At 38.8% G+C, this 27,265-nt stretch overlaps 1 protein-coding gene and 1 pseudogene across 3 annotated transcripts; one reads left to right on the plus strand and one right to left on the minus strand.

Moving 5' to 3' along the window:
- The first annotated feature begins 2,214 nt into the window (after window positions 1-2,214).
- On the plus strand, window positions 2,215-26,723 carry NIPA2 (NIPA magnesium transporter 2). Of its 3 annotated transcripts, XM_060153139.1 has the most exons (8): window positions 2,215-2,317; window positions 3,243-3,378; window positions 6,425-6,568; window positions 11,468-11,698; window positions 13,093-13,149; window positions 20,366-20,456; window positions 21,645-21,805; window positions 25,167-26,723. In XM_060153139.1, exons 4-8 carry the CDS (start codon window positions 11,560-11,562, stop codon window positions 25,799-25,801), a joined length of 1,083 nt encoding a protein of 360 aa, XP_060009122.1. In that variant the 5' UTR covers window positions 2,215-2,317; window positions 3,243-3,378; window positions 6,425-6,568; window positions 11,468-11,559; the 3' UTR covers window positions 25,802-26,723. The 3 variants fall into 3 exon arrangements, with proteins under 3 accessions (XP_060009122.1, XP_060009121.1, XP_060009123.1); XM_060153138.1 differs by lacking the exon at window positions 3,243-3,378 and having other exon boundaries at window positions 2,221-2,492; XM_060153140.1 differs by lacking the exon at window positions 3,243-3,378 and having other exon boundaries at window positions 2,233-2,317.
- LOC132522452 (DNA-directed RNA polymerases I, II, and III subunit RPABC4-like) lies at window positions 6,301-6,477 on the minus strand (annotated as a pseudogene).
- Window positions 26,724-27,265: the final 542 nt, after the last annotated feature.

The following is a 27,265-nucleotide window of genomic DNA, read 5'->3' on the forward strand; positions in this document are numbered from 1 at the left end:
TTTAATACTCCAAGTGTCATGAGAAATCTTGTCATTAATCTTTATTAGTGTCCTATAAGTAATTTTATTAAATGAAAAAAATATTTCATTTGAGAAAAAATATTTTTCCTTAGGCTCTATCCAAAAAGATTTGATGACTCACATTTTGATCAAAGTATACCTGTATAGAAGTCAGGAACAAACATTTTAAGAAACCACTAAATGTTTCTATGAATAACCCTTTCCACACAGGTTTCTGGGGTCATGAAATGTATAAGTGCCAAATTCTACAAAAACCTGCCTGGGTTGGTTACTATTAACAAAACTGTTAGTTGTATCTGCTAGCCAATCACAATACTGTTGAACCTGAGCTCTACATCTGGATCTGAGGAGTATAGAAAATCAGGCATGCTCCCTACCCTTTACTTCCTTTGTTGATGGGTCATGTCCCTGTCAGGTGGCCCTTAGGCATGACATTGTCAGCATCTCTGATGTAATATTAATCATACCATATTTTGAACCTCATATGGTAGGTAGTTTCAAAAAGGCTTTTTGTGTTGGAGAGCTGAGGCACAGTCAAGAAATAAAGAGAGGGCTTCCCTGGTGGCGCAGTGGTTGAGAGTCCGCCTGCCGATGCAGGGGACGCGGGTTCGTGCCCCTGTCCGGGAAGATCCCACATGCTGTGGAGCGGCTAGGCCTGTGAGCCATGGCTGCTGAGCCTGCGTGTCCGGAGCCTGTGCTCCGCAACGGGAGAGGCCACAACAGTGAGAGGCCCACGTACCGCAAAAAAAAAAAAAAGAGTGACTTAATACAAGATTCCTTTATTCTTTCTCGTATGTCTATGGGTCAACAGCACAATTTTGTGGACCTCAACCAGCTTGGCCCAATGTCTGGTCTCTGAGTCAGCTAGGTGGCTTTGCAAGTTGCTCTGCTCCACCTGGTCTCCTCCTCCAGCAAACTAGTCCAGGCTTCTTCTCATCATGATTTAGGCTGGGAACCACCACATTTTCTTGGCCAAAGACAGTCCCAAGGCCAAGGCCAAGGCCAAGGCTGGAGTGGAACTGCAAAGCCACTCTGCAAAATGGGTGGGCACATGGATGAGTAGAGAATCAGAGCCATTTTTATCAATCTACCACATCATCAGAGACCAGCTTGCCAGCTATCAATAGTCAATGGAATTCCTTATTTGACCATGTCATCTAGCTAGAATTCAGCTGAGACCAAAAAAGTAAGCAAAAAAGTTCCTCCGGAGCCAGTTCTAAAAAGCACATCTGTCTGGTTGCCAAGCTTACAGATTAAATTAGAAGCTGTATAGTTACTAAAACCAGGCTGGTCAGGGGCTGTGCAGTCTAGAACGTTAACAGTCCAGTGAAAGGAGCAAATTATATCTGGCATTTTCTGGCTAAATAAACATAGACTTCATTTTAGAAAGATTCCCACCCAAAATGATTTAAATTTGGTATAATAGTGTTTCTGTATCTAGTCAAAAACTGGAAGAATATCCCCAGAGGACTTTTGCACCTGTAACAAAGGTATTATTGATTTATTAGCAGGTCTCACTGCAGATGTAGCTAGTTGCGCTTTCCGTTTCTAATAAATGAGCCCTCTGTCTTTGTCCTTTTTCGAGGAAACCATGATGATGGGTCCCAGGAACTTGCCACGTTCCAGAAGGAGCCAAGGCAGGACAGCTTAACAGTGGGTTTTCTGTGCATCTCATGAAAAATAAATCTCTGCTCCAAGTGTCGGGAGACCGGCTTTAACCAAACCACAAACTCTTCCAAAGAACTTATCTATTCCCCGATTCGCTTAGTTAACGTTTGGGAAGAGAGGGCCTGACCCTGAGCCGAGCCCCGCCCCGCCCCCATCTCTTGGTCTCGCGCCTCCGCGTCCGCCAACCCGCCCCGGTCTACCGGCCTCACTCTAGTCCCGCCCCTTGTCCTCTTGGAGCACCTTTCCCTAGGGGCTTTTAGGGACACCGCTTAAACTGCAGCTTCACATGTTAACCGCGCGTGGGAATTCACGGTACAAGGTACTTTGGCTTTGATCATTTGGTTGCCCAACAATACCTGGCAAAACGCTGCCTCCTAAACCTTCTCTCTTTGGCCCGCCCCGCCGCCTTCCGCCAACCAGGACTTGGAAAACAGACTGGAACACAACCGGAAAGCAAGACGGAGGCGGAGCGTTTGCCGCGCCGCAGTGCGCGCGCGCGCGGCTTCTCTTGCGTCACTCTGCCGCGCCTAGGTTCTTCTCGGCCGTGCCCCTTGGACCTGGTGGCGGAGGTGGAGGCCGGAGGTCGTCCGGAGCAGGTTCCCCTGGGCGCTCCCACATGGAGGAAGAGGTGCGCACGGCTGCAGCCGCGGATGCTCGCACTTCCCACTGGACGGCGACGAAGGCGGTGGCCGCGCGTGCTCTGGAGGGGGTGGCCCGTGCGGCCTGTACGGGGGTGTGAGCGGAGGTGACCGTGGCCGGATAGTGGAGGGCAAGCCGCGCGCGCGGCGGGCCGGCCACCGGCGGTGAGGTCGCCACTTTCTTCCTTTCAGGCAAGCGCGAAGGGGCTGGGGGCAAGCCTGCCCATCTTGGGTCGGGAAGGACTCTTCAGGGGCGCCTTTCTTTTCTCTGGGGACCCCGAGCCGCGCGTGGTCTGAGATGGGGTTTCCCCCGTAACCTGCATCGAGGAATACCACCGTGCTTTGGATTGCCAGTAAATCCCACGGAAACCGGCCTGGCCCTGTCTGGGGCGCGTGTTCATTAAGTTCATTAAGATAGTTTCCTATTGTTGTGAGTTGGAAGATTGTTTCAGCTACTGCGGAGATATTAACTGACAGTTGAACAAGCCTTAGATGTCGCTGTAACGGTTTGAACATGGCTTGTTTAATTTCCTAACTTTTATAAACTCAGAGATTCCTCTCTCCCTCTCCATACAGCTGAACAAAACTTTGGTTTTGTCTCTTGAATCTCTTTACTAGATTTTTCGTTTCATTTACTATAGACCGTGCTTTAGTTCTGTTTTTAGAAATTCTCTATATACCGCGAGTCCAGTTAGTACTTTTATTTTTTGTTAAAGTACTGTCAGTGAATGTGAGGGAATAGAGATCTTTGTTTCATACCAGTAAGCTGTCCGTTGAAGCAGTATGTTATGATCGGTTGAGTTGGTATTATGTTAGTTGGTAAGTAAAACGAGTATGGAGGGTAGTAGTCAAATTTTAAAAGTGTTCAGTAACTATTCATTCCTTTTGCCTATTTCTGTATTTTCTTCGTTCCAGGCTGGAGCTACTCTGCCAGGGCTTAAAACTTTAAATGAGAATAAAGGGTATTATTTACGAGGAAATGAGAGTGAATAAGTCATCTCTAACCTCTTCCAGCCTTGTTTTCATAAGAGAGACCATATTAAACGTACATGTAAGTTAAAGTTTTAATTTATAACTAATGTTGGAAATAGGGTTGGAAATTTAGGTTCTGTAGTATTAATAACTACTACTATTAGAAATAATTAGCCAAATGAGAGGTTGGAAAAAATTAAAGCAGTGGAAACCAAGTAGAAGTAAAGACTGAGAACTCTTAAGGTTTTATTATGATGTGGGCAGTCTATATAGAAGTTGAGTCCAGTGGACACTTAGGTTCCAGTTCAGTCTGTTTAACTTTCTGTGTGATCCTCCACATGTGATTTAACCTCAGAGAGGTTTGGTTTCTTTACCTGCAAGGTGGGGGTAATGATACCTTTTTCTCATTATTGTGTAGATTAGAATTAATGTGTTTCAATCACCAGGAGCAGTGCCTCTGTAGGCGTTCGATAAGTGATAGCTATTACTATTAGGGAGACATAATAATAAAAAACAATTACACTAGTTTTCAGGAAATTTCCATTGTATAAAAATACTCTGCTGTGGTATCCCACATACCCTGGTTCAGTTAGTGTCAGCCACAGTGGCCTTTCTTTTCCAAGAAAACTGCATACTTGCTCATGCCTCAGTGCCTTTGCACTTCTTTCTCAGCTTTGTTCTTTTACTATCTCTTTCAAGCCTTTACTCAGTGTTACCTTCTGCACTAGACCTCCTAACCAACTTAGTTTAAATAGAAGCCCCCCAACCCAACTCCCCAATGCCTTTAACGTGCTTTACTTTTCACCATAGCATTCACCGCCTTCCAATATTGTGTCCTTATTTACCAACAGAAGGTAAACTCCATGAGGGCAGGGTTTTGGTCTGTTGTATTCACTGCTGTATCCCTGTTCCTAGAACATAGTGTGTATTCATGTAAATATTTTTTGATTGAGTAAATGAGATAAGCATACCACTTGTCCATAGGGGGATATGAGTCATGTACATTAGTAATCATAATAAGGGCTAGAAAAGTGTCCAAAGAGAGGTTCAGATTAAAGGCTAGGGAATTCAGAAAAGATTGGCTTATGGAATTCAAGCAGGGCTTCATTGTGGAGGTGCTTTTTTGAAGCAGGTCCTTAAAGAAGAAAGGGATAATGTAATAAAGTTATAGAGGAGTGAAAGGAATAGGTAAGAATGGCAGCAGTATGTTGGCTTAGGGTGGAACCAGGGTATGTGAAATACAGTATCGGGAAGTTAAGATTGAAAAGACAGGTTTGGAACAAATGGTGAAAGGTCTTAGTTACTTGCTTACAAAATTTGGAATTCTTTCTGTAAATAGTTGGGTAGCCATTCTAAGTTTGTAAGCAGGAGAATGAGATGACAGAGATGTGTTTTATAGAGCAGTGTGGTAGCATGATGTTTTTAAACTGGATTAGGGTCAGAAGAGACATGGAGGTGCCAGGCCACATTTCAAAGGTACAATCCATCTGGCATCCTTGGCCCTTGTATGCAGTTTGGGTAATGAAAATGGTGAAGCTGCAGTCAGAACATAAGGAGAGGCAGATTGGGTGTGAAGACAGTGGCCTACACTGAGTGCCTGATTTGAGCTGCCCCTTGCTTGTATTCCAGCTCGGGGACTAAAAGGAGACTCCAGTGGGAAAGGCAAAAGGCTGAGGAGACCTGGATTCTAGTCCTGGGTCTCCTACCCACCAACTGCATGAGAAGTTACTTAACATCTCTGTGCCTGTTTTCTCATCATGAGGCTCTTATCACATTTCTTTTCAAGCTTTTTCGAAAATGAAATGTCAGGAGTGCTGTGACAAGTTTAAAGCTGTAAATGTACTTCAGTTAGTATAATTTTAAAGTTAGCTAACTTTGGTGATTGATGATAAGTCATTTTGCAAAGCAAAATGTTTTGGGTTTTTTTTTTTTGGCCGTGCTGTGTGGCTTGTGGGGTCTTTCCCCTGCCAGGTATTGAACACAGGGCCATGGCAGGGAGAGCACCAAGTCCTAACCACTGGACCACCAGGGGACTTTGTTTTGGAACTCTAACTCCCAAGACAAATCTTAATTTAGGCCTTTTGTATAGGTGTTAGAATACTAGTCCATGTTTTCCTGTTCCTTAAATTATGTGTTCTCCACGTTTTAGAAGGAGGTAGACCAATTTCATAATTATTTTCTTGGAGCTATATTCATTTTATTTTTGACATAATTGCATTTAGTGGAAGTTAACAGTATAAGTATTCATAGATATTGGTGAAATCAGTTGTGAAAATTAAGTGTGTTAAAGTTTAGAAAGAACAAGCTGAAAATTCTAAGAGTCTGAGTGTGTTTAAAATTTGAATAGTTTATTTTCAGAATTCTCCCTTAGCTGTGGAATTCTTAAGGACAGGAACTTCTGGTCATCTTTATAACTCCAATGCCTGGCACATCGTAGCTACTCAGTGTATGTTTCTTGAACAGATGGCCACATATAAATAAACAGTAACAGCCAGGGGTAGGGGATTGGGACCTTCCACCTGAGTCCCTTTAAGAGGTAACATGGGCAGGTTACTACCTGGAGCTCGTCATATCTGGTTTGGGAACCTAGAGGAAGTGAAACTTAGCAAGTTTTCTTTTTTAGCTGTCTTTAAACCTGGCCCTGCCTCATAGCTAATCCTTAAGAAATAAAAAATAATCTCTGTTTCAGGCTCTCTTGGCTATGATTGACCTTCAGTTACACAGAGTAGGAATAGAACATTACCAGGTCAGCGAATAGTGAAGCAACTATTCCTTTCAGGACATTCACACTGATGTCCTATTTTCTTTCCTTTTTTTTTTTAATTGAACAAAAAGTAATATCTTTATATAAACTATTAATAGATCTCTAAATACAATATGGTTTTTAAAATGAAATTATATATATATAGTTGTCTTCATGAAGTACACTAATCAAAAGCTATACAACAACATTAACAGCAAATCCAAATACAAACGAAGATAGTCCTCAAAATTTCATGTTTCACCGAGCATCAAAAATCACCCATCTTTTAGTCCTTTTCTTGTGCATTATTCTGTATCCACATTCTCTGCCTCAGACTGGATCCCGTAATTTTATTTCATTTTCTGTGTGACATTCTCCACAGGTATATATCACTGGCTGCTGCTTTGGGGGTTGAACGTCCTTCTGTGTGTCCATTGTTGTCCCCACATAGTGCGGAGGAACTTCTCTGCACTTCCAAGCAGATTCCGACTTGCCGCTGTGTCCACGGACGTCCTGTTTTCAAACTGTAAGTGAAATGAGATGATTCATTTACTTAGTTTAGTGGCTGAAGGCTGCTTTATAACTTGATGGCATGTAACTTTTATGTTTCTTGGCACCCTTCCCCACCCACATACACATCATTGTAGTTCAGTAAGTGAACGAACAAGCACAACAAATAACCTTAATTCTAGAAAAGCTTATAAATCATATTTGCCACTATAAATGAGTGCCTTTTGTGGAGAAACCACTACAAAGAACCAGTCATTGTCTTTAAGAAACTTAGAATTTATCTTTGAACATACAACAGTAATTAAGAAATAAATTTTATGAAGCTGTCTGTAAATAAAATGAGTGCAAAGGAGAGAAAATGCCCGTGGGCTATAGTTACTCGAGAAGTCTTTGTAGCATAGCTTGAAGTGTGACCTGGCCTGGAGTGAAGAGCAGCCTCTAAGTAGTGGAAAGGAGGATGGGAGGGCTGTAGTGTGGCTGGGCACTGATGACTTGTCTCAAGGGAGCCATGATCCTGTGTTGGGAAATGAAGTGGGCACGAGGGGTACAGCTCTCCAGAGCCACATGCATAATAAATGATTGACCCAACTGCTCAAAAAAGGCCTTCTCTCTACTTTTGTGTGTTTGAAATTTTCCACAATAAGTCAATAGCAATTAAAAAAAAGAGGGAAAAAGATTTTAAATAGCATCATGCAACTTTATGTAACAAGTGGAAAAAATTTATATGTAGACATAGTAAAGTTAAGAATAGTGAACTTTCAGTTCACTATTTGGATAAAATGAGCAAGATTGGATAAAATGAGTAAGATTGGATAAAATGAGTAAGATTACATTATAAAATGAGTAATCTTACTCATTATAAAATGAATAAGATTACATTATAAAATGAGTAAGATTACATTATAAGGTATTCGTTTAATCACCTCTTCTTCACTTTGTTGGTTGGGGGTAGGGTGCGGATTCCCTCCCTTTGACACTGGACACGTGAGAGCAGTTTATTAGACAGCAGTTTATTAGTCACTTTTACTCATCGAGGAGGAGGACACCGCATACCACACAGGGCCACACGGGGGCTGCAGAGAAAGAACCAGGGACTGTGGAGGCAGGCTTTGTAGTGCAAGAGGTTGAGGGGCCCCTTGGCTCCTGCAGGAGGATGTGATTAGCTGGTTTTAATAATTCTGCAGTCTGTCAAGGCAGTGAAGCCCACTACTCAAGGATAAGCAGGAAATGTGCCTGGTCCCCATGATAAGTAGAGTTGTTTGGCTTCGGGACCTAGCCATGAAAGCAGAGTGGGGGAGGGCAGGAACTTGTGGTCAGGTCATCCCAGTTTTACCAGGTGTCAAGGCAGCACAATATATTGGGTCTTAATTTTAGACCTTACACCACTAACTCGCCTTTAGTGAAATTTAACATTAAGTGTTAGTAAATATTAGTAAATTAGTAGTTACACATTTGGCATTTGAAGGTCAGGTTTATATAATTAAAGTCTGAATTTGTATTTGTGAGGCTATCATTATACTGGGATTGGAATTACAGATAAACCTGACTTGTTTCTGGGTATCATCCTTGCAGATAACAAAGTTCCATCTTACTGATTCCAGAACATTCAGACTATAATTTGGCTTGTTCTGTTCAGACCTTCAAAAGGGAGATTTTTGAAGATTTAAGTAGTTACTTCCTCAGTAGAACTTGTATGAATCATAATTACGAACATTGTTCCATGAACGTAACGGTTGAAGGAAGAGGTTTCATTAAAGTTAGGTGACTCTTGCTCATTAGAAGGATATACCTGCCAAGTGGGCTGACATGTTTGGTAGCCAGGTTTCTTTACTCCCATTTTCCAGCCGTTATTACTATTATCTTTGCATGTTCACTTGTATGTGGTACTATGACTTCCCAGTATACTTTGACAGCTTTTTACAGTTCTTCAGTTTATAGTCTATAAAATAGTGGTTACATTTTAGGATGCTGATATGAGTGATGCAGTGGTTTTCTGTCCACTAATGACCACTCATGAATAGCCAACTTTATTTTTTAGGACCAATTATATGATTCCAAACATGTATTGAGACATGAGACTGCCAGATAGCTGAGTACACAGGATAAAAAAAGGTGACTCGTGCAGGAGCCCAGGAGCTGGATTCTGCTGAGGGTGACTGGGCCATAAACGTGGATAAACCAGTTGTTCACGGTGTGGTGGGAACCTGTAAGCACTTGTTTTTGTTATAATTTTTTTTTTCTTTTGGTGATAGAGCAGTTTAATTATAGATTTGAAATTTATCTTTCATTTTTGTACTTTTACTTATTGATAAGAAGTAGAAGTAAAGGAATTGATTCAAACTAAGCCACCAGATTTGAAAAACTATAGCATATTTGCAGAGAGCTTCATTCCTTTGTGTTTAAGTATATTGTCAAATCTTTGGTATTCAATTACAGTAAGTACCGTTTTTAAGATGTTTTTTCATACCTGGAAGTTTAGTGTCAAAAGTTTTGTTTGTTTGTTTTGAGGTATAATTAACCTGTAATGCTATGTTAGTTCTGAGTGTACAACATAGTGATTTGATATTTCTCTATGTTACAGAAATGATCACCATAATAAGCCTAGTTACCATCTATCACCATGCAAAGATATTACATTGTTATTGACTGTATTCCCCATAGTGTACCTTTCATCCCGGTTTCATTTATTTTGTAACTGGAAGTTTGTACCCCTTAATCTCCCTCACCTATTTCTCTTATCCCCCAAACCCCTGTTATAATCTGTCGCTTGTCTGTCTCCCCATTGAAGTGTAAAAGCTATTACCATTTTATCCAGAGAGCTTATCATAATGCTTAGTGCACATAGCATATGTTCAGTAAAAGCTGTTTGAGTGGTTGGATAAGGTAATTGAGGGGCTGGGTAGATAGGAAGTTAAGTTCCTTTTATGAAAAGCCTGAGTCCCATAACCTGAAGAATGGAAACATTTGGCTAGTTAGTGAGGGTTAATGACTAAGGATCCTGACTGAGTTGCAGATTAGTTCTGGGATTCAGTTGTTAAATTGTGGGACTAAAAATCTCAGGACATACCAGAAAGTTGGACTGGCAGTTAGTTATAATCAATCATAAATCTTGCAGCTAAGTAAATGTTTTTACCTCCACTTTCTACACTTTGCTTTAGTTTGTTTGTCAGCAGAGTTCTGAGTTTTGGCTATTTGGAAAAAAAATTGCAGTCTTTGGTATGCCACTGCATCCTTTCTGGCCTTATGACTCAAGTCCTCTAGGTCCCATGGCCCTCATGTTCTCTAAAAAGTCCACCAGTACTATACATACACGCTGGCAAACATCTGTCTGTTAGAATCATCATCCTCTGCTCACAAAATAATGTGACATCTGCCTTCTCCTTACACACCCCCAAATAGGCTAAATAAGAAATAAATTACCAAATGCTTATGTCTACATAGATTTCTAAGAAGAAAATATATGAGTGAGAAAATTTTTTCTCTGTATAGATTATTCAAAAAGGACACATTTGTGAAATTGGTAAATGTATTTGCAGACTAGATTTGTATGTTTTTATGCCTGACTTTCATTCTGTAGAAGTTTTTTTTCTTTTTCTTTTTTGGTGAAACTAACTTTTAAAATATGTATTTATTTATTTATTTATTTATTTATTTAACTTTTGGCCACACTGCACTGCATGCAGGATCTTAGTTCCCCGACCAGGGATTGAACCTGTACCCCCTGCAGTGGGAGCACAGAGTCATAACCACTGGACTGGCAGGGAAGTCCCTAGAAGGTTTTGTCTTAAAAGCAAAGTTTTGTTACTATGGACTATCCAGCTAAGACTGGAAACATTTTAAAAATATGAAACCACAGTTTATAAAATCAATTTAAATGTGGTTTTATTTTTAATTTTTTCCCCAGTTTTATTGTTATAGCTGATATGTAACACTGTATTAGTTTAAGGTGTACCAGATAATGTATATATTACAAAATGATTACCACATTAAGTTTGGTTAACATTCATTACCACACAAGAGTTACACATTTTTTTTCTTGTGATGAGAACTTTTAAGATCTACTGCCTTAGCCATGTTCGAATATACAATATGGTATTATTAACTATGTTACTGTGCTGTACATTACATCCCCATGACTTATTTATCTTGTAACTGGAAGGTTGTACCTTTTAACCACCTTCACTCCTACCCCCTACCCCCTAACTCTGGGAGCTCTCTGTTTCTATTAGTTCAGTGTTATTTTTGTTTTTTTTAAATTTTATTTATTTATTTATTTATTTATGGCTGTGTTGGGTCATCGTTTCTGTGCGTGGGCTTTCTCTAGTTGCGGCGAGCGGGGGCCACTCTTCATCGCGGTGCGCGGGCCTCTCACTGTCGCGGCCTCTCGTTGCGGAGCACAAGCTCCAGACGCGCAGGCTCAGTAGTTGTGGCTCACGGGCCTAGTTGCTCCGCGGCATGTGGGATCTTCCCAGATCAGGGCTCGAACCCGTGTCCCCCGCATTGGCAGGCAGATTCTCAACCACTGCGCCACCAGGGAAGCCCTAGTTCAGTTTTTGTTTTGGTTTTTTTTTTGGTCACACCGCATGGCATGTGGGATCTTAATTCCCCAACCAGGGATCAAACCCTCTCCCCCTGCAGTGGAAGTTTGGAGTCTTAACCACTGAACCGCTAGGGAAGTCCCTATGAGTTCAGTTTTTAAGTATGGTTTTATATCAAGATCCCATCTTTTGCCATAATTGGAAGAAATATAATTAGATTAGCACTAAATACAAATGGTAAATATATTGATGTTAATTAATAGTACCAATAGAAATGTTATTATTTTATGAAAAGAGAAAGAGTAAAATTTTGAATTGTATATGGTCATGCATCCTGTCATTCTGTGAAAAATCTCATTTTCTTTTGCATCATTTAGATTTGAAGACTGCATCATCCTGCCTCCAGCACCAGCAGTTTCTCTGTTCTTGATCAATGTGATTCACAGGAATTTTTAAAGTAACAAACGAAATGAGCCAGGGCCGTGGAAAATATGACTTTTATATTGGTCTGGGATTGGCTATGAGCTCCAGCATTTTCATTGGAGGGAGTTTCATTTTGAAAAAAAAAGGCCTTCTGCGACTTGCCAGAAAAGGCTCCATGAGAGCAGGTAGGTTATTTATGCCCTATGTGACTTTGAAATGACATCAGTGTATGCTTATGTACTTGGGTTCTTTGACTGTAGAAGACCATATCTTCATTCCTAGTGACTATATTTAAAACTTTGAACTGTGCAAGAGTTGTAAATGTTTATAGAGAATCATTTTTGTAATGAGAAAAATAAAAAGTAAGAAGTCAAAATAAGTTAACTACTCGCTCTTGGAGTTATTATCAAAGTGGGAGTAGGGACCAATGCCCAATTAGCATCCAGCCTTTCCTTTAAATTTTGATATGACTGCAGAGAAGGAAATGAAGGTATGTGGATAGAATCAGAATCCTGTTGAAGGCTAGGATCTTTTGTCTATGATAGTAAAAGTTTAACTTTTCCTTAGACATTTTTTCTGATGATCTCCAATTGGCAGGAAGGAAAGAGAGGGCTTCCTAAGGTTGAAGTGTACTCAGTTGCGTGAAATTCTGATGGGTGGTGTGGGTTGATCCCCAGAAATTACTGATAAGTCACGAGACCCTGGGGGATGCCCAGTGTGATTGAACCCCCCTGACTTCGTCTGGTGCATCATAACAGCTCTCAGAATTATTTTGCATTCTGGTCATGTTCTGTCATTCAGCCTCTGCCCCAGTTCTGACCTCATAGGAAAACCTGCTTTGGCAGTAAAAAATGTTACCTCCTTCTTTTCTGTGCCATCTCTATGGCCAAACCTAATTAAACTCTCTTAAAACAATGGCCTCTATTAGATTTAGTGCAGAGGGGAGAAAGTATTGGCATATGCTGCTTGAACAAGTGTATCCTCATTCCTAAGGCAGGTACTCATTGCCCATATGGATACGCTTGTCGAGGGGTTCATTCACTTTGGCTTTTTCTTTTGAACAACGGCTTAAGTACTGATTGCTTTCGGATCTTATTAGTTTAGACTGGAGGAAAGTCAAGTGAAAAGGCAGCATGAGCATCCTGGAAGCCCCACACTGTGAGCAGTGCTCAGTCTTTTTATGTCTGGTCAATATAGGACCCCTTTCTCCAAGGTTACTACCTCATAAGTGGGGCTCACCCACACCTAAGTGGCTTGTCCACTATCTGATTCATTTGAAGTTGGGCTACTTCTTATAGGTTCAGTTTCTTTATTTATTGAAACTGAGTTCACAAAACAAAAGAATGAAGTATGAACTGAATATGTGTCACTCACATTCACATGATCCTCACATTCCCTTTTCTAAGATAATCATAAAAATATTATCTAAGAAATCCCGTATGTAATCATGATGAAACCTTTATTCAATGTAGTAATAATTAGCAAATGATATTTTAAAATCTGTCATTACTAATAGTTGTCATAAATTTATTGAAGTCTGGCACTTTTCCAAAGAGGTGAAATATGTTTTCATTCACAGGTCAAGGTGGCCATGCATATCTTAAAGAATGGTTGTGGTGGGCTGGACTGCTATCAAGTATGTATAGAGGACATTTCAAGAAAATATTATAGCTGTATATTGAAATATTTACATATACTATTACAGCCTCATATTACCAGCAGTTTTAAAACTTTAAATAAATTCTGTTTTTGTAAATGAACAAAACACAAAATATGTAAAATTTAAGCCTGTAAAAGTCATTTTGCAGTTTAATAGCTTATTTAATTTGAATGAGAAGACATTTACTTGGTTAAAACATGTCTGATATATATATATGTATTTTTTAAAATTATGCTCATTTTAAAAAGGTAATTTTGAAAGTGAAAGATCATAGAACACATCCTGTTTTTAATTCCTGTCCCTCCATTAATTTTCATTCTAAATTGGAAATGAGATATGCATTTGAGAAGACTGTCCATGCTTATTTTGATGATTACCTTTTAAAGGGTACATGGAAAAAGTGATCCTTAAGAAACTAAGCCTTCAAAGTATTCAAGATTAAATTATGTAAACTTTTTTCTAAGTTTAAGGGCAGTTGAAATAAGAAAGAGACTGATTTGACTATTCATTCAGCAAATATTTCTTGATCAGTTTTTGTATGCCAGTTGTTCTAGGTGCTGGAGATATAGCAAACAGAATACACAAACAAAAAAATTCTTAACCACATGAGACTTTACATTCTACATGGACAACAAAATAAACAAGATAAAATGTGTATTAGTGATAAATGTTAACACTTGCTAGGAGTAAAGTAGGGAAGGGATGTAATAAAGTGAAGGAAGGATAGGTTTAGATTTTAGTTAGGGGGCCAGGGCAGCCCTCCCTGGAAAGATAATATTTGAGTAAAAGACATAAAGGAATTGAGGAAGCTGGCCATATGGATATTTGGGGGAAGAACATTTTAAGCAGGAGGAAGTAATAAATATGAAGGCCACGAGGCAGGACCATGCCTGGCCTTTTAAAGTGTGGTAGGCAGAATCCAAGATAGCCCACAAAGATCCTCATCCCCTGGTGGTCACATCTTTCTATGATCCCCTTTCACACTGAATTAGTGCTGACCTGGTGTGATCAAAGAATACAACGGAATTGATGATGTGACTGAGTTATCAGAGGCGTTAAGGTTTGCCTTGATGATTGTATTGGTCATTCTGAAGCCAGCTGCTGTGCTGGGGGACAGTCAGGCAGCCTGAGGAGAGGTCCCCAGGCTATAACCAGTTACTGACTTACCAGTCATGTGAGTAAGTTATCTTGGAACTGGGTCCTCCAGATTGTAGCAAGGTACAGGTTGCAGATCGTATCTTGACTGCAACCTCTTGAAAAACCCTGAGTGGGAAGTACCTACTGATCAACAGAAACTATGAGAAACCGTTAAGTCTTGACCAACAGAAAACATGGCTTTTGTTGTTTTAAGCTGCCAGTTTTGGGGGGTGCTTTGTTATACAGTACTGGATTACTAAAACCTCAGGAAACATTAAAGAGGCAAGAATAGTAAGGGAGTGGATGTGCAGGGAAGCAGTAGGGGTAAGTTTAGAGAAGTAATAAGGGCCTAGATCATGTGGGGCTTTGTAGGTTATAGAAAGGACTTTGACTTTTATGTTTGATGGGGAGTCATTGGAGGCTTGAGTGAAGAGGTAACCTGATCGGACTCAGGTTTTAATAGGAACTCTCAGGCTGCTGTGTTGAGGCACAGACTGCATAGGTGCAAAAGCAGAGAAACCAGGTGAGAAGCTATTGAAATAATTAGGTAAGAGGTTGTGATGGCATGGACCCAGAGTAATAGCAGTGAGTATGGTGAGAAGTGGTAGAATTTCTGGATGTGTTTTGAAGCTAAAACTAATAAGATTTGCTGAAAATAAGTTAAAAGTCTGGACAGGATATAAAAAACCATCCTCTTAAAAGCATTAAAGAGCTAACATGTTAGTGAAGAATTAGCTAGCCTAGATCAGGGAAAAGCATAGAGCTCAGGATAAGCTGGAGATACTTCTGCCCTAGAGGTAATCGCAGACTCCAGAGCAGGCAGTTGAAAGAGAGAACTTGTGAACTGGACTAATAAGGATCAGTTAGGTGATGCCACTTGGGGAGTCTGGGTGGTGGATATATAGCTGTCATTTATATTTTATTCTGTTTTTCTGAATATTTGAAGTGTTGCATTATTCTTTAAACTTTTGAAAAGAAAATCTTTTAAAATGGGTGGTATATTTAAATCCAGATATATCAATAACTACTGTACACGAAATGCCCCAGTTAAAAGGCAAAGATTATTCTACTGGAATTATAAAAACAAATAACAAACAAAAACAACTACATGCCTTTTACAAGGTCCACTGTAAAACATGAGATACAGAACGGCTGAAAGGGAAGGATGGGAAAACATGCCTGAAAAAAGTTGAGATTTCTGTTATTGATATTAGAAAAAGTATAATTCAAAGCAAAAAACAATACTAGAGACAGAGGACTATTTCTTAAGACAAAGGGTTCAACTCAGGAAGTTTAACAGTTTTAATTTTATTTAATAATATGGCCTTATATACAAAGCAGCAGTTGACAGAATAGCAAGGAGAAATAGACAAATCCAAAATCATACAGTGAGATTTTAATGTAACACTGAGCAGTTGATGGGGAAAGCAGAGTAAAATCTTAAGGTGATAGAAAATTTGAACAGCAGATTTAACACACTTAAGTCACTGAACTCAGCAACTTAAGATCTACATTCTTTTTAAGTGCATGGAATATTGATGCACATGGACTGTTTGCAGGACCATAAAGCCAGTCTTTAATTTTTCAAAGGATTTGATGAAGTCTTTTCACAGATCATTATATTAGAAATAGTAACAAAAAGATATCGTGAAAAACACGTGTGGAAACTTAGAAATATGCTTTATGTAACCCATGGTTCAAAGAAGTCAGAATGGAAATTAAAAAATATTTTTAAAATATGTTTAATTTAGAAAATACTTCAATATGTTGATACAAAGTACAGAATATCATAATTTGTGGAATATAACTGAAGTAATTAGAGTAAAGTTTATGGTTTCAAATAAATATAATTGAAAATGAGAAAGGTGAGGCATCTAGTTCAAGAAAATAGAAAAAGAATGGCAGAATAAACCCCAAAATGTAGAAGGAAATAAAGAGAAAAGCTGAAATTATTTAAATAGAAAACAGGGCATTAAAGCAAACATTTGGGTCTGTGATCAGGATAATGAACTTGGTAAACCTTGAAACTGATCAAGAAAAGGAGAAGGTAGAATAGCTAGGTGATGTAATTAGGGTTTTCTAGGTATTAACAGGATGTTACGAAAAATTTATTCCAGTTGATAAAAAAACGTAGACAGAATATCTTGAAAAGTAAAATTTATCAACACTCATGAGGAAATAGAAAACTGGAATATACTCCTCTAACTTAACACAGTTGAATCTATAATTTTAAAACCTATGCATATGGGACTTCCCTGGTGGTCCAGTGGTAAAGAATCCGCCTTCCAAAGCAGGGGATGTGGGTTTGATCCCTGGTCAGGGAACTAAGATGCCACAGGGCAACTAAGCCTGTGCACCTCAACTACTGAGCCTGCACGCCTCAACTAGGGAGCCTGCGTGCCACGACTATAGAACCCACATGCCACAGCTAGAGAGAAAACCTGCACGTCACAACTAGAGAGCCCACGCACCGCAATGAAAGATCCCACATGCCACAACTAAGACCAAACGCAGCCAAAAAAAATACCTTTGCATATACTAAACCTTGGGCCCAGGTGGTTTCATTGGTAAATTTTTCAGTCATTGAAAGAAGAAATAATTGTAGTCTTGAGAAATTTCCTAATAATAGAAAAAGCAGTATATATTCCTTCACTCTTCTTAAAAAGCTAGCATAATTCTAATGCCAAAAGCTGATTAGGACAGGATAAGAAAGGAAAAATCAAGTCTAGTCTCATTCATGAACATATATGTAAAAATTACAAATAAAATGGTATAGCATGAACAAGTTAGATTTATTCTGTTGATGCAAAGTTGGCATAATACTGGAAAACCAATCACTATAATTTACCATGTTAAATTGAAGGAGAAAAATTATTTCAGAAAAATTCAGCTATTCATGACTATAAAGAAACCACTTCAAATTAATAATTTAAGTGAATTTCCTTAATATGATATAGGATTTCTAAGACCAAAAAAAGCCAAAACCAAAAAAAAAAAATGCTAACAAAAGAAAGCCAAAACCAACAATTGCCCAGTAAACGCAAAAATGGGGAAATATTGAAGACTTAACTTTTTGGAACTGGGAACAAGCAAATAACCTCTCATCACTTTTTCAATATTTTACTGGAATTTCTAGCCAATGCAGAAAGTCAAGGGGAGAAAATAGGATTAGAAAGGAACATATAAACTGTTGTTATTTGCTGATTATATGATTGTGGGTATAAGAATTCCAAAGAACATACAGATGAGTTATAAAATTAAAATTTAGCAAGGTTATTGGATACAAAGTTAGTATACAAAACTTAGCTGTGTTTCTATATATCAGCAACAATTAGAAAATGAAATGTTAAAATGTTACCATCAGCATATAATTTTAAGAAACAGGAATTAGTTATAAATCTAACAAAAGATGGTAAAGATTCCCACAGAGGAAATGAAAACATTACTGAGACGAATAGTAGAGGGATATGTCATTTTCATGGATTGAAAGATTCAACAATATAACAATAGTTTTGTATTTGTATTCAACAAATACAACAATAGTTGTAATTGTAAAATTGTCATTTCTCTCCATGCTCATATATGGATTAATGCTATTCCATTTGAAACTAGGTTGTTAGGTGGTACATGATAATTGATTTTAAATTATGTGTGGAAATACAGAAGTCTAAGAAAAGCAAAGATACTCTTTAAGAAGAAAAGGTGAAAGGACTTGTTCTATTGGATATCAAGACTTAATGAAGTTACACTAATTAAGTCAGGATGGTATTATAACAAGATAGATACATGAGCCAATAGAATAGGTCCATGGGCAGTATATTTATGACAGAGGTGGTATTGATATAGGGAAGGGTACTTTTCAGTAAATATTGCTGTAACAATCCATCTGGAAAAGAAAATAGGGTTCCTACTTCACTCTGTATAAAGATCAACTCCAGGTGGTTTATAAGCTTAAATGTGAAAGCAGAACACTAAAGGATTTAGAGGATAAAGAATTTTGAGACAGATTTCTTGTACAAGTTGTATGAAGCACTAACCATAAAGGAAGATATTTTAAAATTTGACATTGAAATTAAGAACTTTTCAAAAAAAATAAATTTATTTATTTATTTTTGGCTGCGTTGGGTCTTCGTTGCTGTGCGCAGGCTTTCTCTAGTTGCGGCAAGCGGGGGCTGCTCTTCGTTGTGGTGCACAGGCTTCTTGTTGCGGTGGCTTCTCTTGTGGAGCACAGGCTCTAGGCGAGTGGGCTTCAGTCATTGTGGCACGTGGGCTGAGTAGTTGGGGTGTGCGAGCTCAGTAGTCAGGGTGCATGGGCTTAGTTGCTCCATGGCATGGGGAATCTTCCTGGACCAGGGCTTTGAACCCGTGTCCCCTGCACTGGCAGGTGGATTCTTAACCACTGCGCCACCAGGGAAGCCCCAAGATCTTTTTTCTTTTCTTTTTTTTAAATAAATTTATTTTATTATTTTATTTTTTGGCTGTGTTTGGTTTTTGTTGCTGCGTGCAGGCTTTTCTCTGGTTGCGGTGAGCGGGGGCTACTCTTCGTTGCAGTGCGCAGGCTTCTCATCGTGGTGGCTTCTCTTGTTGCGGAGCATGGGCTCTAGGCGCGTGGGCTTCAGTAGTTGTGGTGCGTGGGCTTCAGTAGTTGTGGCACACGGGCTCTAGAGCACAGGCTCAGTAGTTGTGGCACACGGGCTTAGTTGCTCCATGGCATGTGGGATCTTCCCAGACCAGGGCTCGAACCCGTGTCCGCTGGATTGGCAGGTGGATTCTTAACCACTGTGCCACCAGGGAAGCCCCCAAGAACTTTTTTGATTACAAGAGTTTAAGAGAATTAAAAAAAGCAGGTCATGGTATTAAAAAAAAATGCTTTTAACCAACAAAAGATTTGTGTTCAAAATATATAAAGAATTACCTAGAATCAATAAGAGAAAACAAATAGCTTAATAGACAGAGAAAAACCTTGAACAGCTACTTCACTAAAAGATTTCACTTGGCCAATAAATATGAAAAGGGAAAATGCAAATTGAAAGCATAATAAAATAATCCCATTTCCCATTAACAGATTAGCCAACTTTAAAATCTGACAATAAATGTTGGGGAGAGTGAGAGACAAAGGATATTTGGCATAACCATTTTGAAAATAGTAGCCAAGAGTGATTGTTTTATGAGATCACATGTCCCTCTCCTGCTAAAATTCCCCAGTGGCTTTTCAGCTCAGTTAAAATCCATTGTGAGACTCTCCCTGGCTTCTCTCCCCCTGGCTCGCTTTGCTGGAGCCACCCTGGCTTCCTTGCTGTTCAGACATGCCAGACATTGTCTTGAGTCAACGTTCTGTACTTGCTCTTCTCCCTGCTTGGGATGTCTCTCCCCCTTCCCCATACCCATAGCTGCTGGTAAATCCCTCACTCCATATCAGATTGGTCAGAATTACCTATCAGAGCATCTTTGCCTGGCACCATGTCCTGCCTGTCACCAGCTCTCCATTCCTTTCCCTTGCTTTGTTTTCTTCATAGCACACTTAAATACTTGACATACGTGTTTTGTCTGTTTTCCCTCACTAAAATGTAACTCTTAGGAGGGTGGTATCTTTATTTTGCTCCCTGATGTATTTCCTGATGCTAGAACAGCATCTGGCACATAGTAGGAACCTAAGAATACCTTTTGAATGTAAGAGTTGGGTTTTAAAAAAGAAAAGAGCTAGTGAAAAAGACTTGGGAGAAGTGCTTTCATATCATTTTTAGCTGATTTGTGTTTGTTGTCATAGGATGTAAATATCTATTAAAATTTTTAATTTAAAAAACACCTATATAAACATAAATTAGATGTCTTCCATTGAAATTATAGATTTGTATTGTTTCTAATGGGTTTGAACTCTATTCTAATGTTGCTAATTTACAGGAGAACCCTTGTGAATAGATGGGAGAAAATACAGAAATTACTAGATATGATTGAAATAGTATGTTAAAAAATAAATGTAAATGAAATGCAGGCATTTCCGTTTTGACTAGATATGTTCCTATCTGAGAGTGTTCTCTTGTTGTCTGTCTCCAAGTGGGAGCTGGCGAGGTGGCCAACTTTGCTGCGTATGCCTTTGCACCAGCCACCCTAGTGACTCCGTTAGGGGCACTCAGTGTCCTAGTGAGGTAAGGACCCTACTCATCACATGTAGAAACAACAGCTAGGGTTTCAGCCTTCAGCTTGTGAAGTTTTCAGTACCATCTAACCACACATGGTCTGCATAATTTATGTTTAAGCAATGTGGAGAACTTTTTATGCTGCGTAGTAATTTGCTTTTGAAATGTTACCCTCTGTGTGGAGGCAAGCTATCAAGTTGTGGGAGAAGATGCTTTTATTCTTTGTCTTGCTTGTGTTCAAAGTCAGCACTAGTTCTACTTTAATTTCAGTTTTTTAAAACTCCAAGTTGCACTTGTTACAATATTTATCATTTGATACATGTATACTTTGGTAGGTGGTGGTTGGTGATGAATAGATTTCTGTACCTTCTACAGAAAATCATTGATTGGGGCATGGTTGAAGACTGGCCCAGGATCCTTGTTTGGAAGGAGCAGTACAAGACTTGTCCTGTTTCTGTTATTTTAATCATTAGCCCAAACAGCTAAGCCCATATTGAAGTCTGGATTTTGGCTACTATTCCCAAAGTTGGTTGGTTGATAGGTATTTTTATTTTTAAAGATAGTACTTTATAAATCAATGTAGTATGCAAATTATATAATTTTCAAGATACTATATATTATACATAATATATAAAGATATAAGATGTTATGTATTATATATAATAAATAAAGATATATTATGGCATGTGTCTTTTATCCTTAATTTTTGTATATTATGCCATTATATTTATAGGTTTATATTTTTTAAAGATTTTGATAAAACTAGTTATAAATTATTAAAACTTGATAATATAATAGGCAAATTACATAGAATTAAATGAAAATGTACAAAGGATGCATCAACCAGTAGGGATAAATTAAAGTTGAGCAAATATTAAGCATTGGTTTGGACATAGATTCTTAAATAGAATATACATTTGTACCATAGCTCTGTTAATTATAAATTTCACATTGATGTACTACAGTAGAAAGATGGTAACTATACTGGTTTAGTGTATGATGAAACAAGTGGTTCCCAGAAACTTTCGTTTTATGATTGAATTTGCATTTTCTTTACTTTGGCTGAAAGCCAGAATCTTTATAAGCTCACAGTGTTTTAGTTTGAGTTCATTAGTTTAAATTCTGAGTTGTGTTGATATTTAAAAATGAGAAAAGTAGCTGATTATTTTAATATTCTCCACCTTCTCCCCATTTTAGTGCTATTCTTTCTTCATACTTTCTAAATGAAAGACTTAACCTTCATGGAAAAATTGGATGTTTGCTAAGTATTCTGGGATCTACAGTTATGGTTATTCATGCTCCAAAAGAAGAGGAGATTGAGACTTTAAATGAAATGTCTCACAAGCTAGGAGATCCAGGTAAAAAAAAAGAAAAGCTTTATTGGTCTTACTGTATTTTACTTTTCAACATAGTTTTTATTGAATCAAAATTTTATGTGCATATGAAGAGGCCAGTTGTCCTACAAGGCTTATCAGGGAAATTGCAGTCATTTTCTTCCCCTGGCAGCCCCTCCGCCCTTGTTTCTTTTGTTCTTTAACTTGGTATCTCTAAATCAGGGGTCCCCAACCCCCAGGCCGCGGACTGGTACCGGGCCGAGGCCTGTTAGGAACTGGGCCGCCCGGTAGGAGGTGAGCAGCAAATGAGCAAAGCTTCACCTGCCCCTGCCGCCGCCCATCGCTCGCATTACTGCCTGAACCATCCCCCACCCCCACCACCAGTCTTCCACAAAACCAGCCTCTGGTGCCAAAAGGGTCGGGGCTGCTGCTCTAAATAACATGCTATATTGCTACTACCTCCTTGCCTTTAGGCATTATTATATCTATTACCAGTTGTATCTATTTAGTTTTGTTTAAATGATTTGTTTTACATTATTGTCACTACATAACTTTTATTCTCAGCTTGGACATACAGTACATTATGATTACTTTTCCCTTCCTTTCTTGTGACTTCTGATTTTCCTGAACTAATAATGATCTTATTTGCTTAGTTTTCTACAAATTTATCAGTCCATTCTGAAATTTTTCCCCTGTGATCTAATTCTACTCTCAGTAATTTCAGACATATTTGGTGTTCCTGCAGTGTCATCTCTTATGGAACTCTCTCTCTAAGAGCCTTGTTTGGCCTCAATTTAGACTGATGTCTTGAGGCCACTAGCAGAGTCAACATCCTGGGTTCCTTCACCAGCATCCTGGGGGATCCCTTTCACTTTTGTTTTTTCGTGGATCTCTTATCTCCCAAATCCTGGGTTTGCACCCTCATTTTGCTGGAGCCACTCTTGTAGGAGACAAGAGAGGCACACAAGAGAGACTTTTTGAGACCCTGCATATATCAAGATGTCTTTAATCTACCATGACCTTATTATCTTCTCACTTCCAGTATTGCTGCTGAGAAATCAAACACAATTGATTTTTTTTTTTATTTTTGGTTACCTGACCAGGGATTGAACCTGGGTCCTTGGCAGTGAAAGCGTGGAGTCCTAACCACTGGACCGCCTGGGAATTCCTGATTCTTTATCTTTTATATGAGACTGATCTTTGGAAACATGTAGGGATGTCCTCTTTGCCCTCATTGTCTGACATTTCCCAGTAATGTGCCTAGATGCGGGTTAATTTTTATCCATTGTGTTAGGTACTTGATGTATCTTTTTTAATTTAAAAAATCATGCCTTACGCTAGAAGCAATTGAAATACTTCTTTGATACTCTTCTTTTTGTGAAATTCTTCTTATTCTTCTTGTTGATTGGACCTCCTGAACTAGACCATCAATTTTCTTACATATTTTTTCCCCATTTTGCCTTTTTACTGTCTTTTGGGGAGATTTCCTCAAATCTTCCAACCCTTCTTTTGAGTGTTTAGTTCTGCTATTGTATTTTTAATTCCAAGAGCTTGGCTTTGTACTTTGATTCCTTTTTTTTTTTTTTTTTTTTTGGTGGCAAAAAACACATAACAAATTCACCCTCCCAACCAGTTTCCAGATGTACAGTACAGTATTGTCAGCCACATGCATGGTATGGTGCATCAGGTCCCTGGAGAGTCCTAGGTATTTTAAAGTCTTTATCCGAAAACTTTAGTATTTGTGGGCCTCTTTCTATGGTCTGTTTTTTCTTTTGTTTTCAGTCATTTAGTTTTGTCTTTGGACAGTTTCAGTTGAATGCTGGCCATAGTGTATTAAAAAGTGTAAAGGCTCTAAGTGATGTTTTCTTCCTTCAGAGAGAATTTAAATTTCTTTGGGTAGGCAGATAAGAGTAAGCAGATGACCTTCAACCTGTAAGCTGGGGCTAGTTTTTTTCCATTTTGCCATTATTCTTGGTCAGAGCCCTTCTGGCTCCCAACTGATAGGCTAGGACTCTCCAGCTTGGCGAGCTGTGGATTGCCTGTGTCTTGTCTCGGCAGCCCCAAGACAAGGCGGGCCTCTCTGCTTCGTCCTTTGGCCTCCTCACCAGGCTGTCCACTTGGCCCCTCTGACTAGGCGTGTACAGCTCTGTGCCCACAGACACCACACAGAAAATTCGCGTGCGCCTCTTCAGTTCCCTCCTTTCTGGAATCTTGGCCTGTTTTGTCCCAGCTACTTAGCCTAAAATTCTCACTTTTTCTTTTTTTTTTTACCTCCTCTGCTGAAACATCCATAAGCCCCAGGTTACCACTCTCTGCTGGCCTTCGTGCCTATCCTCACTCCTGCTCTAGGTTTGGTGTTTGCCCTGAGGGAACAAGCAGAGGTGTTGGTGCAACCTCAGAGTACTTTCTCTCCAGATTTTGACTGCTTTGATTCCTCTCATATTTCATCTTTGTCTGTCTGAGGAAATTAATGGTAGTTTTTATTGATTTGGGGGGGATGGTAATTTGTCTAATTTGAAGTTTCCTTCTAGACAGAATTAGAGGAGTAAAAAGGTTAAATTTCCTCATCTTAAAATGCAGATGACAGCGTCTGTACTGCAGGGTAATTGTCAGTTGAATGAGTTAATCGGTGCAAATTGCTGAGACAAGTGCCTGGCCCATGGTGCTACACAATCATTACTATTATCATGCTGGGTTCAATTCTCCATATCCAACCTGAACCCTGACAGTTATTTTCATGTTCTCTTACTGATTTGTTTTTTACCCCAGTGGTTGTCCCTAGATACTTTTAAAATTTACTCATTTTAGACAAATGTTGTTTAGCATCTATAAATCGTTGAGCATTCAAGGTCATCTCATGATTTCTCTCCACTAGTTTCTGATTCTGTCTTTGGAGTTAGAGCACCCCAGTGGGTGGGAAGTAGTACAATATTCTAGGATAGACAGCTGTGAATCAGCCTGATGCCGTTTTCTGTAAGTTTGACCCTTTAACAACACAAGGGTTAGGAGCACCCGAGAAAACCCACTTACAGTCCATCCTCCACACCTGAGGTTCCACAGCCACAGATTCAGCCCTCAGACTGTGTAGGACTGCAGTATGTATTAGGAAAAAAATCCACATATAATTGGATCCACGCAGCTCAATCCCATGTTGATCAAGGGATATCTGTATAATTATGAGGCCTAAGACGCTACTTTAAAAATGTTACATGTATAATAATTTGTGAATATGAAGCATAGTTTAATCTTCCAGTGTGTACTTCTAACTAAATTTTTATGAATGTGCTTTTTTGCTGGGGCAGCAAAAGAAAGCTGATTTTTATGTTAAGGCCACTTCTTTCTCCTTCCTATTGAGGACTTAAATATTTGACTTTGCCTCCTCCAGGTTTTGTGGTCTTTGCAACACTTGTGGTCATTGTGTCCTTGATATTAATCTTTGTGGTGGGACCTCGCCATGGACAGACAAACATTCTTGTGTATATCACAATCTGCTCTGTAATTGGAGCGTTTTCAGTCTCCTGTGTTAAGGGCCTGGGCATTGCTATCAAGGAGCTGTTTGCTGGAAAGCCTGTGCTGCGACATCCCCTGGCCTGGATTCTGCTGCTGAGCCTTATAGTCTGTGTGAGCACACAGATTAATTACCTGAACAGGGCCCTGGACATATTCAACACTTCCATCGTGACTCCAATATATTATGTATTCTTTACAACATCGGTTTTAACTTGCTCAGCTATTCTTTTTAAGGAGTGGCAAGATATGCCTGTTGATGATGTCATTGGTACTCTGAGTGGCTTCTTTACAATCATTGTGGGAATATTCTTATTGCATGCCTTTAAAGACGTCAACTTTAGTCTCGCAAGTCTGCCTGTGTCTTTTCGGAAAGATGAAAAAGTAATGAATGGCAGTCTCTGTAATATGTATGAAGTTCTTAATAATAATGAAGAGAGCTTAACCTGTGGAATTGAACAACACACTGCTGAAAATATCTCCCGAAGAAATGGAAATCTGACAGCTTTTTAATAAGAAAGATGTAATTAAAAGGTTAATCTATAATTGTGTTATAAAGTGAACTTGAGTATCAGAATGTGTCTGAAAAAGCATTTTTCTCAAATAATGTTCCCTAGAGACAATCTTTTTTAAGGTTTCACTAATCTGGACCAAGAAATTACTTTTCTTATATTTAAATGATGGTAGCTCACTAAAATGACCTCAGTACATGGCCACTTTCTTTTAACATTGTATTATTATAGAGGTATTTTAAATTTTCCTTCACCAAAATCTAAATGCACTAATGACAGTTTTAAGTCTATAAAAATGCTTTATTTTTTCATTGGTGATGAAACTCTGAAATGTATATTTGTCATGCCCACTCTATCAATTCTTGACCATTTTAAGGCTTTTTGATTTAAAAAAACAAAATTAACTCAATACCTTATCCTGTAATTTACCTTACCTGTAAAAATGACTCCCATTTGATGAATTATTTTAATTTTGAAATGTTAATTTAAGAGACTCCTAAGTTATTAAATGAAGGAAACTCTATTACAACAAAAACAAAAAAGGTAGGAAATCACCACACTGAAATACTTCTCAGGCAGTGAGTTGTCACCGTGAACGTCTGATGGCCTTCCTAGATGGCACCTTGTTAATAAACCAGCGTACCCTTTGTCGGACTACAGCCTGGCTGGTTTTATTCTTCAGTTACTCAGTAATCCCTTGATGCCTGGAACCTTGATTACCATTTTTACATCAGCTCTTGTACTTTTCCATATATTTTCATAAGGAGTTATATTGTCATTTAGCTCTTCTAACAACTCTGGGAAATGAAGTCAGAAGACTAGGGTAATTTCTTAAATTTAGCTCATATTGAAATAAAAAGACAAATTGAAACGAAGTTCTTTTCTAAGTCTGAATGCTCAGAATAAACAGGATATTTGTAAAATACGGTTTCCTTGTACCACATATTTTACTTTGCTTTGTTTGGACCACTATATATTTTGGTTTTTTAAAAAATGTCCATAAAAGAAAGTTTACAGAAAACTTCAAAAATATGCAAAAAAGGTAGAGTACTATAATTAATTCTATGCAGCTTCAAAACCTGTCACTGATTGATTGGCCTCAAAAATACTGACAACTAATTTGGGTCAGTATCTGGTGGGTTGGGCTTGTTTCCATTCTGCTGCTCCTGCCCAAGGCCCCACAGCTTGGCCCACTGTGTAAGTAGCCACCACAGGAGCCTCACTGTTCACTGGCTTTATCAGGGCAAAGCTGACAGTTTTCAAGTTTCATGAAATAAATTCCATTTTCCCAGTATTGTATCAATCATTGACCCTCTAAGGAGCCTTTGTAGACATTTTTTTCTAACTGCCTCTCTCCATGTAATTTTAACACCACAGATATAACTCTATATTTGTTTATGTACTGTATCTATATCTGTGCTTTGTATACAATAGATAAAAACCAATTTTCACTCCCTTGGGTGTG

The sequence above is a fragment of the Lagenorhynchus albirostris genome, chromosome 6 (genome assembly GCF_949774975.1).
Source record: "Lagenorhynchus albirostris chromosome 6, mLagAlb1.1, whole genome shotgun sequence".
In the NCBI taxonomy this organism is placed as follows: Eukaryota; Metazoa; Chordata; class Mammalia; order Artiodactyla; family Delphinidae; genus Lagenorhynchus; species Lagenorhynchus albirostris.